This window comes from Bos taurus, unplaced genomic scaffold (genome assembly GCF_002263795.3).
Source record: "Bos taurus isolate L1 Dominette 01449 registration number 42190680 breed Hereford unplaced genomic scaffold, ARS-UCD2.0 Leftover_ScbfJmS_202, whole genome shotgun sequence".
Taxonomy (NCBI): domain Eukaryota; kingdom Metazoa; phylum Chordata; class Mammalia; order Artiodactyla; family Bovidae; genus Bos; species Bos taurus.
Window position 1 is genome coordinate 20928 of NW_020191113.1, and position 14762 is coordinate 35689.

Below are 14762 nucleotides of genomic sequence, written 5' to 3' on the forward strand. Positions count from 1 at the left end.
CAGTGTTCCTCTCCAGGGGCGACAGGGATCTCGGGGTTGCATTCCAGACACACCCGGGTGCTGGGGACCAGCCCCAGCTGATCCAGGGTATTCGAAGGAGAGACGGCCTAGGCGACTATTTACATGCTAATTAGAGATATAGAGAACAATAGAATGAGGATAGCTCAGTAGGAAAATTCAGTGGAGAAAAGAAGCTGAGTAGCTTGGTTTACGCGGGAGACCAATAAAACTTCAAGACAAGAAGTTTGCACCACTGACGTAGGCCGCAGGCGCCCTCTCGAATAGCGGAAGGTGTCTCACCCTAGACACCTTCTCGAGTGGGTCTTAGAAGCCCAGGCATGATTAGTCAGCGTGGTGGGTTCCGCGCTCCAGATGGAGACTCAGCTGGAAGTTAAAGGGAAGAATGACATGGGGAGACCAAGCGTTGGTGAGCAAGGCCCGTAGCTTTATTTTTAACAGGGGCTTTATACCCTAAGTTACACATAGAGGATAATAGGGGATGCAAAGTCAGCAGTCTTTGGTTCTTATCAAAAACCAAGGTTTCTTTCCTGCAAATGTATCGTATACAAATGGTTTAGGTGATTTACATCATCTTCTGGCCAGAAGGCCTACTAACATTTTATGACTCTTGACAAGGACTTATCAACAAAGACTTACTTTCTCTAAGAGTAATTATTTCAAGGTTTGGCACCATCTTCCAAAGATAAAGTTGCATTCCTATAGGGCGGATGTGTAATGGGTTTACAACAAAGAAAGAATTTATTACCTTAAGGGTCTAAAGTTACTAACACCAAGGCCACTACTTATTTTTTCTACATACCCACTATTAATTGATACATATTCAAGGATACAATTCAGGGGATGTGAAAACTTGGCAACAAGCATTGACTCATCAATGAAATCCTTTACTAGTTTATTCTGACAGTTTTTAACTCTCTGAGAGGCTCTAAGCTATTTGAATATCTTAAGCTTCCCATGCCTCTGGAGGCTAGGAGACTGTAAACAATCGTATGCATAGCTGCAGGAGTCCGGGTAAACTTGTCAGGCGAGTTAGAGAGCCATCAGAGGGGTTTGGATTTAAACACTCCTAATTGCCCAGGAACTTTATTAATTAGAGCTGTAAGTTAACTCTTTGACACACAGAGAGAGAGATGGTGGTAGGGGACAGCCCCCAGTAAAGTCAGAGGTGAGAGCACAAAGCAATAAAGTAGGCAGACTCTGGTTTTTTGGGGGAAAATGCTCGAGAATATCCGGGGGGACTCCTGAGGCTCGATCCCGCCTTTGCGTATGCCGAGCCTCCTTCCTCATGACCTTTGTCACGAGTGGAATGCCTCACCGGCTCCCCGCATCTCCCCCTTTTTTATTTCTTAAAACAGCCAGATGTAGCTCAGTCGCGAGCCTCTGAATGCTCTGCCGAAGAATCCTGACAATACAAGGAAGAATGATTATTAGAAATAAAATTAAAACAGCCAAGGTAGCGTAGCCGAGGAAGGTAGACAGAATATTTTTTCCTGAAATGTAGTTAGAGAAAGTATGGAAGAAATCATTTGCTGTTCCAGCGGCAGTAAAATCTAATCGGGAGTGTTCCAGGGTTGCTATTTGATTGTGAAGTTTCCCTAAGTCTAAGCTAATGTCAGAGCTGTTCCAAATACCTGAAATATGGTTTTTAATCTTTTCCCATTCAAAATCTGTCTCATTTACTTTCAGGGGTGTTACACATATCCACCGGTAGTCAGCATGACAGGACAATGCCATTTTCACCTTTAAAGCCTGCAATTCAGTCCCAATATGTATTACTGCTTCCTCTAGGGCATCTACCCTCATTTCTAATTTTCTGTCTATAGCTTCCTGTGTTGCCAATGCTAAAGAAACATTTTTGGACATAGAATCAACATATTGAGCAGTATGTACTTGTTGAGTCAATGATATTGCTGCCACAGTAACAGAAGTAATTGCACTTATCAAAGCTGCTATTCCCAAGATAAGTAAGCCCACAAACCGTCGTGTTCGCATTAAATCCTGCAGTTGTTGTAATACAGCCAAACCGTAATTATCATACCAATAAGAATGCACAGACACAGGTATCATGAGATAGGGTGGGCGTTTCAACACAACAAAAGAACAAACATTATATTGGGGGGTCAAACAAGATGAAAGCATACATTGTTCACAAGTTACAATATTAGGTCCACCTGAATAATTCATGTGTACATTTAATCTTTTGGAGTCATTAGTAAAGAGAAAAACATAAGGCGAGGGTACACAAGCTAAAACAGAATAAGTAGAATTGCTATTTGGACGGAATAAGGAAATGGGAGCGGTGGCAGCAAGGGCCCTCCAAATTTCTGGCTGCCAAGAGGTTCTGTTCTTAGTTGTATAAGACAATATAGGCGAAACAAATCGATTATTATGCCATCTAGTAATGCTTAAAGGCCAAGAAACCAAATCTTTCTTCCAATTATAAAATCTGCTGGGAAAGTCATCAAGGGGCAATGGGCTCCTATCTAGGTCTGAGTTACTCCAATCGTGAATCATGTAATTTCCTCCTCCCGGTATTCTATAATCAGCTCTTAAACGATAAGTACAAGATTTCCAAATCGGATACCCTGTACGATCATCTATAGTGTTCCATATGGCATCTGAAGGCTTGGTATTATAACAACTTGGATATCCAGGAGGGGGTCTATGGATTATAAATTCGTGGGGATCAAGGGCCCCGGGCATACGAGCCTGTAAAATCCAAAGCGCTAGACGCCCTCTATGTTCAATACCTGAGGCTGGAGAATGAGTCAGAACTGCCTTTTTAGAGGCTCCGACACATCCTTCTTTAGGGGGAATAATAAAGCTTTCTATATCACTGGGGAAGTTGAAACAAACAGGAAGGTCGTCTGCTAATCCCCTGAAGGTAAAATTGAAATTAATAGGATAATCGTCTGTGGTATAGGAAGTATATGACCCTCCCAGTAACTGAGGCTGGTTTGTGTGGACCCATAGGGGGTCACTGTTCCAGGTAACTACTTGAAAGGTTGGAGGGTCTGGGAAGTAAGCCCAATACTTTTCAGGAGTGGGGGAGGAGGCGCTTACCTGGCATGATAATAAGGCAAGCATAGCAATAAACATCTTCTCAGGGGAGGTTGGAGAGCCCTGCAAAGAGGTTATTCCCCGTGCCTGATGGCAGAGTGTTTTTATTTGTCCCCAAGTAGGTATGGAGGCATTCCGGGTCGCCTGAGTCAGGCGGCCTGACCTCCTTTTGTGAGGCAAAGGATCGGGGGGAGCGATATCCTGTATGTGAAGTTGAGACATCTGTTTGGTGGGCGGATCCGTCCCCTGCTCATCCGGGATCCCTGATGTCAGTTGCTCCGATGTCAGTGGTGTTTCCCGTGCTGGCGGGGGAAGCGAAGGCAGAGGAGGCCCTTTTCTCTTTCGGGGTCGCGGCGGCCGTGGAACCCGGTATCCGAGAGGCTGAGACATGGCGAATCAATCTATCCGGAACCCAAATTGGAGAATCTGCGTCCTGTGGAAAAATACAAGCATATCCTCGACCGCTGGTTAACAATGGATCAGGACCTTTCCACTGTCCGGAAAGGAGGTCCTTCCATTTAACTAATGGTTTTGCATTCAATTGCTCCGGGCACCAATGGCGAAGCATTGCAGTCATTCCAGCTGAATCAGTATTTAAAATATTTATTACAAAAAGAGCATGTTGCAAGAGGTGATGGGGAGAACTATATTTAAACTCCCCTTCTTTTAGTTTTTGAATTTGGGTTTTTAACGTTTGATGTGCTCTTTCCACAATGGCTTGTCCTTGTGGATTATAAGGGATGCCTGTATTATGTTTAATTTGAAACTTTAGACAAAATTCCTGAAAAGACTTAGATGTGTAAGCAGGAGCATTATCAGTTTTCAAGGCTTTTGGCAGACCCATATATGAGAAACAAGTAAAGAGATGTTGTATTACGTCTTTAACTGCTTCCCCTGTGCGAGCAGTTGCAACAATAACATGAGAAAAGGTGTCTACTGTTACATGAACAAAAGACAATTTTGCAAATGAAGAGATGTGAGTTACATCCATCTGCCAGAGTGCATTAGGTTTAAGACCGCGAGGGTTAACTCCCATAGGCAAACTATTTATAGTAGTGGGACAATGAGAACAGGAACGAACAATCTCCCGAGCAGAGTCTCGAGGAATCTGAAATTGATATCTTAGCGCAGTAGCATTTTGATGGTGGAGTGAATGAGAAGCTCGGGCTTCTTCAAAAGCAGAAGCCACTGTGACCTTAGTTAGTGAATCTGCCAGGTCATTTAAGGCACTTAAAGGTCCAGGCAATCCAGAATGAGCCCGAATGTGACCAATAAAATATGCTCGGCTTCGTTTCCAAATTTGCTGCTGCAGTTTAGTTAACAAGTGAAATATTGCAGTTTTGTTCTCAGGCAGGATCGCAGTCTCAATGTGTGGAAACAGCCTGACCACATACTGAGAATCAGAGTAAAGGTTAAATTCCTCCTCTGCAAACATAACAAAGGCCTCTATAACAGCTGTGAGTTCAGCTCTCTGGGCCGAAGTGTCCTGCGTATATAAAACTTTACGCTGATCTTTTGTAACTATAGAAGCTCTGCCGTTAGCAGACCCGTCAGTAAAAACCATTTGAGCATCTGAGATGGGAGAGTATTTACACCTAACAGGGAAAATAACCGGGTGTTTAGACATAAAATTTAGCAAAACATGTGAAGGTAAATGATGCAGAATTTGGCCAAAATAATTTCCGATAGCAATCTGCCAATCCTCATCAAACATTAGGAGAGCATCAAGTTGTTCTTTATTATACGGAATTACAATTTCTGCTGGTTCTTTACCAAACAATTCAATGCTACGTTTTCTCCCTTTCAATATCAGTGTAGCTATCAGTCCTGGATAAGAGGCCACTACTTTTTTAGCCTGGGCGGGGAGATGGACCCATTCTAGAGGGCCATTTTGCCATAAAACTCCCGTAGGTGCTGTTGGAGTAGCTAGGCAGAGGAATTGCCAATTTGTTTGTAAATTAACTCTTTTAACATAGCTATCAGATAAAGCTGCTTCCACTTTTTCTAAGGCCTCCTGAGCCTCAGCAGTTAATTGTCTCTTAGAAGTTGGATCAGGATCCCCACGTAAAATGTTAAAAAGAGGTTTTAATTCAGCAGTAGTTAATTTTAAATAAGGCCTGATCCAATTAATGTCGCCTAAAAGTTTTTGATAATCATTTAAAGTAACAAGGTGATCTTTTCTCAATTTTAATGGGGCATGAGTCACAGTTTCTGAATTGATAACCCGTCCTAAGTAAGTTATGGGCGGATTGACTTGAATTTTCTCTGGGGCAATTTTTAAGCCTCTGTCTGTTAAAGCCTGAGTCAGATCCTGGAGAACAGTTTGTAAATGAGCTCTATCAGGGTGAGCTATTAAAATATCATCCATATAGTGAATCATATACAGTTGTTCATATTTAGCCCTAATATCTTCTATAGCTGCATTAACAAATTTCTGACATAAAGTAGGGCTATTTTTCATTCCCTGGGGCAACACTTTCCATTGAAACCTTAAATAAGGCTGTTTAAAATTTTCTGCTGGTAAACTAAAGGCAAATCGCTTTTTATCCTCAGCATTTAAGGGGATGGTGAAAAAACAGTCTTGTAAATCAATTACAATAATATTATATCCTTCTGGGATGGCTACTGGGGAAGGAAGCCCAGGTTGTAAGGCTCCCATATCTTCCATAGTGGCATTAATAGCTCTTAAATCTTGTAAAAGTCGCCACTTGCCAGATTTTTTCTTAATAACAAAAATAGGAGTATTCCAGGGGCTATTGGAGGGCTCAATATGTCCCAATTCTAGTTGTTCAGAAATTAACGCTTTGGCTGCCAGTAGTTTTTCTTTAGTCAGAGGCCATTGTTCTACCCACACAGGGTCCTGAGATTTCCACGTAATGGGGTCGGCAGCAAAAACAATGGCCTCCATCAAAAATTTGGATACCCTAATCCAGCACGGAACTTTAGAGGAGCAGGGCAAATTGGCTCAGTTGTTCCTGTCTGCTGTTTACCTAACCCTTTTGAAGGGTCATAGCCCATTTGTAGCATTTGCAAAGTTACTTTATCATCAGGGCTAAAAAGTAACATGCCCATTTGAGACAGCACATCTCTCCCCCACAGCGAGAAGGGCAGCGAAGGAATCATATACGGTTGGAATGTTCCACGGGTATCCTCAAATTGCCAGTCTAAAATTTTTGCACTTTGAGCTACTGTAGGAGCTCTCCCGATGCCCACTAAGTTATTTGCAGTAGTATGTGTGGGCCAGGAATTGGGCCAGTCTTTCCCAGAAATACAGGAAACATCTGCTCCTGTGTCTAATAGCCCTTCAATAGACTTGCCACTGACAAGAATAGATTTCATAGGACGCTTTTTAGTAATTTCTGTTACCCAAAAAACCATGTCACTAGACCCAAATCCTTTGTCCTGTCTTTCATTTTGGGTGGCTGTTTGCCCAATTGCATTATGATAAGGCAAAAGTAAAAGTTGGGCTATTCTCTGTCCCTGATGTATTTGGAAAGTTTTAGTCGGGGGTGAAATCATTATCTGAATTTCTCCTGTATAATCTGAGTCAATTATTCCAGGAATAATTGTAAGACCTTGTATAGCTAAGGAACTTCTGCCTAGTATAATTCCTACCAGGCCTGTCGGTAACGGACCTTTAACTCCTGTAGGGATTTTTATAGTGGGGCTATCTGGTGTTAATATTGTTGAGGTGGTGGAACTGAGGTCCAGTCCTGCGCTGCCTGGGGTTGCTCTGATGAGCTCTGCGACGGGACGAAGGGAATGAATGGGTTCAGTGAGGCTGCCCCAATCGTTGTCGGGGCCTGGGGCTGGCCCCTCAACCCGTTTCCCGACTGCTGGTCGGGGCCTAAAAAGGCTCCATTTCTATGAAATCTTGACCTACAGTCCCTTGCCCAGTGATATCCTCTCTGGCAGCGAGGGCAAAGAGACCTAGGATTAATAGGCAGTGGGGCAGGGTTTTGCGGAGCAGCCACAGCCGGTTGGGCTGGATTAGGCAGATAAGAACCGGGTGGTCTTTGAGGGCACCCATGAAAAGTGTGTCCCGTCTGGCCACAAGAAAAACAAGTTCTAGGGAATGCATTCCTGCCTTGGTTATTGGGATCACCTTGTGATGGCTTGTTTTTGTTAGTAAAAAAGGATTGGACTGCCTGCTGATAAGAGTTTCCTTTTATCGCTGCAGCTATCGCAACACCCTGTAGCACTGATGGTCCTACATCTGCACACTGTTTCATATAATCAATTAGAGTTCCAGTTCTTCTAACAGGGCGCAATATAGCCTGGCAGGTAGAATTAGCATTTTCAAAGGCCAAGTGTTTTGTTAACAGTTTAGCTGCCTCAGAATCAGAAATTATTCTCTGGACAGCTTCTGAGAGTCGTGAGACAAAGTCTTCAAATGGCTCTTCTGACTTTTGTTTAATATCAGATAGAGCGGCACCTGATGCTTTACCATCGGGCAATGAGCGCCAGGCAGTAAAGGCACAATCAGCCACCTGTTGTATAGTAGTCCTATCTAATTTCATCTGTTCATCATACGAGGGGTAGTCGGCCTGACCAAGTAATATAGGTTCAGTGATATGTGTAAAGTCTCCATTTTGGTTAGAAAAAGCGTATATACGAGCGAGATCATCATATTCAGATTTCCAAAGTATAAAATGTCCTCCGGACAGGCAGGCCCTAGCAATTGATTTCCATTCTCGAGGTGTTAAGCATTGACCTGCTAAATTTTCTACTAGCTGCATCGTATACGGGGCTTTAGGCCCATATGAGATACATGCATTTTTAAGTTCTTTTACCAATTGAAAAGAAACAGGCTCCCAGTCGATAGCCTTTTGTTCACTTTCATCATTGTCAAAAATTAAAGGGAAACAAGCCTGAAGCTGGGGATCGAATTTCTCGCCAGGGGCAGAAGAGGCCCGTCTCCGTGGGATTGATTTTGGAATTTTCCCACTTCGATAGGGAGGTGGCGGTAATAATGCGGGTTTAATAGGACCTGTACGGCGTGGTATGGGAGGTGGTATGGGGGGAGGAGGTATGGGAGGTGGTGGCAATGGCATAGGTTCCACATTCTCTGCTCTTGTGCAATTCATATCACTGCTGGGAGCCAGTGAGGAACTCCGCCCATGACAAAGGTCATGAGGAAGGAGGCTCGGCATAACGCAAAGGCGGGATCGAGCTTCAGGGAGCCCCCCTGGAAATTCTCGAGCATATACCCCCCAAACCAGAGTCCTGCCCTACTTTCCTGCTTGTTGCTTTCGACCTAAACCTCTGACTTTAACGGGGGCTTCCCCCACTACCTCCTCTCGAACAGAAAAGAGCCAGTTAGCTTACCAGTTCCAGTTAATAATTGCCTGGGTGTGACAGGTGTTTTAACCTAGCATAACTCCTTGGAAATCCTCTTAGCCTCGCCCTGTATAGTGCTTTCTCCGTGGCCATTCAGGTGATTGTATTCAGAGTTCGTGCCCCAACCAGTGAAGAGGGCAGGTAGATGTTCTCCAACCTGTCTAAATCGCAGATTTCTTTTGAGGAGTTACAGGACGATTGATTAGAAATTGTCATTGGTGAATGGTTTTTCACTTGTTGGGCCCATTGTTGGCTTGCTAAGATTTCCATAGTCCCTTACCTGCTGTCGTCCCTGGCAGTGTATTGATAATTATAATTTGGTGATAAAGATAGTTAGCTTTAATGTGTTGTAACCTGGGACCCTTGAGTTAATTCTTTTTCTCTGTTATAAGCCCACCACACCTTGCTCGTATAGGAAATGTCAACCTTTATCTAATGCTTTTTTGGAGGGTGGCTCACTGACCATACCCACCTTTATGAGAAAAATAAGTCTTTCTGAAGAATACGGTCTTGAAATGTTAACAGGCCTCCGGCCAGAAGATGATGCAAATCACCTAAGCTTTTGCATATGATAAGTTTGCAGGAAGAAAGCCTGGTTGCTGCAAGACTCGACCCCTTCCCCATTATCTCTATGCATAACTTAAGTATAAAAACTACTTTGAAAAATAAAGTGCGGGCCTTGTTCACCGAAACTTGGTCTCACCATGTCGTTCTTTCTCTTACCTTCTGGCTGAATTATTCAGCCTCTTTTCTCCACTGAATTTCCTCACTGAGCTATCCTCATTCTATTACTCTTTATATCCTTAATTAACATTTAATTAAGCAGTGGTTTCCTGATCTTCGCCTACGCCGTCTCTCCTTCGAATACCCTGGATCAGCCGGGGCTGGTCCCCGGCACCCTACCAATGGCTCGAGAGCAATGAGGCGCTCGCCCTCGTGCCACTTCGCATGGAGACCCGACTTCCTGGCGCCCCACGAAGGGGCTCACGTGACCTCGCCCGTCGTACCTCGTGAGAAAGCGCATCACTGGGGCCGCCGCTCGAGAACAACCCCAAGACTCCCCGTCATCCGCGAGATGAGGGCCTTCGTCTCCTGCATGGCCTAGAGACCAATCTCGCGACCTCTCTCCAAACGCCTCAGGAGGCTTGACTCCCTTTAGTCCACCCAGTGAGCTCCAAGAATAACCCGTCGCGACTCGAGAGCAGAGCGGGGTTCTTTGCTTCCACTCGAGATGGATGCCTGTCTCCCCGGGTGTGTCTGGAATGCAACCCCGAGATCCCTGTCGCCCCTGGAGAGGAACACTGGCTTCTGGACACAAGCCTAGATGAGGTCTATTGGCCCTGCAGTCACTCGAGAGCAATCCCCAGCTTTCCTTCGCAACTCGAATGGAAGATTGGACTTCCCTGGGCCAACACAAGAGGCATCCTGAATTCCCCGTCGTAATTCGAGAATCCTGCTACACCTCGAGAAAAACCACGTGGTTCCCCCGTCATCGCAAGATGTAGCCCTGTGCCGCTACAGCGTCTCAGGAGAAGTCCCACTTTAGGAATTGGAGTTCGAAACGGTACTTGTCACCCTTGATGCGACCCACAAAGTGCCCCGACATCCCGGTCTCCCTCGAGAGGAACACCGAAGTTTTCCGGCAACACTTCCTCGGAGCCCTCTTCTACCCTCCTGATCTGGACAGGAGGGTCGACTCCCCTGCTTTGTCTGGAAGGGGTTCCCGACCTTCCGGTCGCACCTCAGGATGAGGCCGGTCTCACGACGACATTCCAGACGTGGCCTCGTGGGTGGTTCCACATTCCGAAGGACCCCGATTTCCCGGTCCCCTCTTGATAAGAACCCGATGCCCGGACACCTCTTCGAACTCCACCCTGTGAATGAAGTCAACACGAAGGGGCAGTGACTCGCCCGTGCATCGTCGGGAAAAGACCCCCAGGTTCCAAATACCGCTCGACAAGTGGCCTGTCTCCCCGGGAACACCTCGAGAGGCAAGCGGAGTTCCATGCCTCAACCCAAGACGAGGCCTGACTCTCCTGTCCCAAGTCTGCAGGGACCTTGCGATCGGAGTCTGAAGTCAGAGGAACCCTGAGGTTCCTGCCTCAACTGGAGATGAGGCCCTCTTCCAATGCACCAAACCCAGTGGAGTGCCGAGAGGCCCCTCCCACCTCCAGTTTCCCTGACTTCTCAGAGCCACCATGAGAAGCCCCCTGAGGTCACCTGCACAAGTCGAGGGACCCCAGGGTGTCCTGCCTCAACCCGAGAAAGACCTCGAGAGACCTTCTTCAACACGTCTCGAGGCCAGATTCCCCTACTGCCGTGAGCCGGCATATTGCATATTGAGTGCATATTGCATATTGCATATTGAGTGCAGCACTTTCCACAGCATCATCTTTCAGGATCTGGAATAGCTCCACTGGAATTCTATCACTGCTGGGAGCCAGTGAGGAACTCCGCCCATGACAAAGGTCATGAGGAAGGAGGCTCGGCATACGCAAAGGCGGGATCGAGCTTCAGGAGTCCCCCTGGAAATTCTCGAGCATATACCCCCAAAACCAGAGTCTGCCTACTTTCTGCTTGTGCTTTCACCTAAACCTCTGACTTTACGGGGGGCTCTCCCCCACTACCTCTCTCTGAAAAAAGAGTTAGCTTACAGTTCCAGTTAATAATTCCTGGGTGTGACAGTGTTTAACCTACAAACTCCTTTGGAAATCCTCTAGCCTGCCTGAATAGGTTTTTCCGGCCACATGGGATTGTTCAGAGCCTCCCAACTGTGAGAGGCAGGAGATGTTCTAAACTGTCTAAACACAGATTCTTTTGAGTAGTTACAAGATTGATTAGAAATTGTATTGGTGAATGGTTTTTTCACTTGTTGGGCCATTGTTTGCTGCTAAGTTTCCATATCCCTTACCTGCTGTGTCCCTGGCAGTGTATTGATTAATATAATTGGTGTAAGTAGTAGCTTTAATGTTTGTAACCTGGGACCCTTGAGTTAATTCTTTTTCTTGTTATAGCCCACCACACCTTTGCTCTGTAGGAATGCAACTTTATCTAATGCTTTTTTGGAGGGTGGCTCCTGACCAACCACCTTTAGAGAAAAATAAGTTTTCTGAAGAAAAGGTCTTAAAATGTTAACAGGCCTCCGGGCCAGAAGATGATGCAAATCACCTAAGCTTTTGCATATGATAAGTTTGCAGGAAGAAAGCCTGGTTTGCTGCAAGACTCGACCCCTTCCCCCATTATCCTCTATGCATAACTTAAGGTATAAAAACTACTTTGAAAAATAAAGTGCGGGCCTTGTTCACCGAAACTTGGTCTCACCATGTCGTTCTTTCTCTTAACTTTTGGCTGAATTATTCAGCCTCTTTTCTCCACTGAATTTCCTCACTGAGCTATCCTCATTCTATTACTCTTTATATCCTTAATTAACATTTAATTAAGCAGTGGTTTCCTGATCTTCGCCTATGCCGTCTCTCCTTCGAATACCCTGGATCAGCCGGGGCTGGTCCCCGGCACCCTACCATGGCTCGAGAGCAATGAGGCGCTCGCCCTCGCCACTCGCATGGAGACCCGACTTCCCTGGCGCCCCACGAGAGGCTCACTGACCTCGCCGTCGTACCTCGTGAGAAAGCGCACACTGGGGCCGCCGCTCGAGAACAACCCCAAGACTCCCCGTCATCGCGAGATGAGGGCCTTCATCTCCTGCATGGCCTAGAGACCAATCTCGCGACCTCTCTCCAAACGCCTCAGGAGGCTTGACTCCCTTTAGTCCACCCAGTGAGCTCCAAGAGATACCCGTCGCGACTCGAGAGCAGAGCGGGGTTCTTTGCTTCCACTCGGATGGATCCTGTCTCCCCGGTGCGGGGAGCCGGTGAGGCATTCCACTCGTGACAAAGGTCATGAGGAAGGAGGCTCGGCAATACGCAAAGGCGGGATCGAGCCTCAGGAGTTCCCCCGGATATTCTCGAGCATTTTCCCCCAAAAAAACCAGAGTCTGCCTACTTTATTGCTTTGTGCTCTCACCTCTGACTTTACTGGGGCTGTCCCCTACCACCATCTCTCTCTTCTGTTGTGTCAAAAGATTAACTTACAGCTCTAATTAATAAAGTTCCTGGGCAATTAGGAGTGTTTAAATCCAAACCCCTCTGATGGCTCTCTAACTGCCTGACAAGTTTACCCGGACTCCTGCAGCTATGCATACGATTGTTTACAGTCTCCTAGCCTCCAGAGGCATGGGAAGCTTAAGATATTCAAATAGCTTAGAGCCTCTCAGAGAGTTAAAAACTGTCAGAATAAACTAGTAAAGGATTTCATTGATGAGTCAATGCTGTTTGCCAAGTTTTCACATCCCCTGAATTGTATCCTTGAATATGTATCAATTAATAGTGGGTATGTAGAAAAAATAAGTAGTGGCCTTGGTGTTAGTAACTTTAGACCCTTAAGGTAATAAATTCTTTCTTTGTTGTAAACCCATTACACATCCGCCCTATAGGAATGCAACTTTATCTTTGGAAGATGGTGCCAAACCTTGAAATAATTACTCTTAGAGAAGTAAGTCTTTGTTGATAAGTCCTTGCAAGAGTCATAAAATGTTAGTAGGCCTTCTGGCCAGAAGATGATGTTAATCACCTAAACCATTTGTATACGATACATTTGCAGGAAAGAAACCTTGGTTTTGATAAGAACCAAAGACTGCTGACTTTGCATCCCCTATTATCCTCTATGTGTATACTTAGGGTATAAAGCCCCTGTTAAAAATAAAGCTACGGGCCTTGCTCACCAACGCTTGGTCTCCCCATGTCATTCTTCCCTTTAACTTCCAGCTGAGTCTCCATCTGGAGCGCGGAACCCACCACGCTGACTAATCATGCCTGGGCTTCTAAGACCCACTCGAGAAGGTGTCTAGGGTGAGACACCTTCCGCTATTCGAGAGGGCGCCTGCGGCCTAAGTCAGTGGTGCAAACTCTTGTCTTGAAGTTTTATTGGTCTCCCGCGTAAACCAAGCTACTCAGCTTCTTTTCTCCCAACTGAATTTCCTACTGAGCTATCCTCATTCTATTGTTCTCTATATCTCTAATTAGCATGTAAATAGTCGCCTAGGCCGTCTCTCCTTCGAATACCCTGGATCAGCTGGGGCTGGTCCCCGCAGGTGGCGCCCGATACAGGATTTTCGAAGGTAAGCTCCCAGCAATTGGGTTACCAGCCCTATTGCCCCCCGTTCTCGGAACAACTGGGTGACCAGCCCTTTGTTCCCCCACGGAGCAGTTTGGGTGACCAGCCCTACTGCTCCTCCCTTGGAACAGTTTGAGCCATCAGCCTACTGTTCCTCCCCCGGGACAATCTGGGTCACCAGCCCTATTGTTCTTTCCAGTGTTCGGGACGGCTAGGACCCACTCAAGGGTGCCGCGGACCCCCCTGTAGGATAGACAGGGCGAGAGGAGTGGGAAGTGTTGATTGAAAGTGTTAAAGAGTTAGACTTAGAGAGAGAAACAGTTTCTGAAGTTAAAAGGCCAAAGGAAAGCCTGATCTTTTGATAGCTTAAAGCAAAATCTTTTACTATACTTAATTTTCTGACATGGTAATACTGAATCAAATGAAAGACACTCTTATAGGATTAATTTTACATTATTAGGTAAAAGAGGAATCAAAGTTAAAAAATCTGCCATTCAATCATTTTTTTCATTTGTACAAGAGCACTGTCCCTTGTTTCCAGACGAAGGCTCTGTTTAACTTAGATGTCTGGGAAAAGTAGGAAAAACAGCTAAAAACTTACCACGCCGAACACGGCTCAGAAAAGGTGCCTAATGACGCCTTTTCCTTATGGAATATCATTAGAGATGTCTGTAGACCCTGCCCTGATTCAGAAAAAGTACATCTTAAAAGTGACAGTGAAGAAAATGCTGTAGCTAAACCTGCCCCTGAATCTAAAAGAGTAACTTTTAAAGAGGAAAATGATGTTGAAACTGTAGTGTAAACCTGAGGAAAATGAGAAAAACGAAGACCCGCCCGACTATCGGCAATTAAGAAAAATGTTAGCAGCCATGGACTACTCAGGAACAACTTAAAGATAGGGATGAAAAACAAGATCAGGCCTTCCCCAAAGAAAAGAGAATTTAGGCGAATCACAGTTAAATATCACCCTGATGGAGACGGCATCTCTTAAACAAAGATGCCCCAAAAAGGCTTAGAGAAACTTCCCCTGTCAGACCATCAGCTCCAAAGAACTTAAGAGAAGAAACTCTCCATAGGCCATATGGCCCTAGGGATTCCCAAGAGGCTTTCCCAGTTAATCCATATGTAAGCTTTGGTACCAAAAACAGTTTCAAAGAGCTCCTGAGTAC

At 45.5% G+C, this 14762-nt stretch overlaps 1 protein-coding gene across 1 annotated transcript; it reads right to left on the reverse strand.

The window, feature by feature from the left end:
* Window positions 1-110: 110 nt before the first annotated feature.
* On the reverse strand, window positions 111-6258 carry LOC112445578 (uncharacterized). The gene has a single exon (XM_024989085.2). The coding sequence runs from the start codon at window positions 3469-3471 to the stop codon at window positions 1333-1335; it is 2139 nt and encodes a 712-aa protein (XP_024844853.2). The 5' UTR covers window positions 3472-6258; the 3' UTR covers window positions 111-1332.
* Window positions 6259-14762: the final 8504 nt, after the last annotated feature.

Coding starts and splice junctions, on each gene's coding strand:
- LOC112445578 (XM_024989085.2), bottom strand. CDS start 3,471: ATGTCTCAGCCTCTCGGATACCGGGTTCCACGGCCGCCGCGACCCCGA.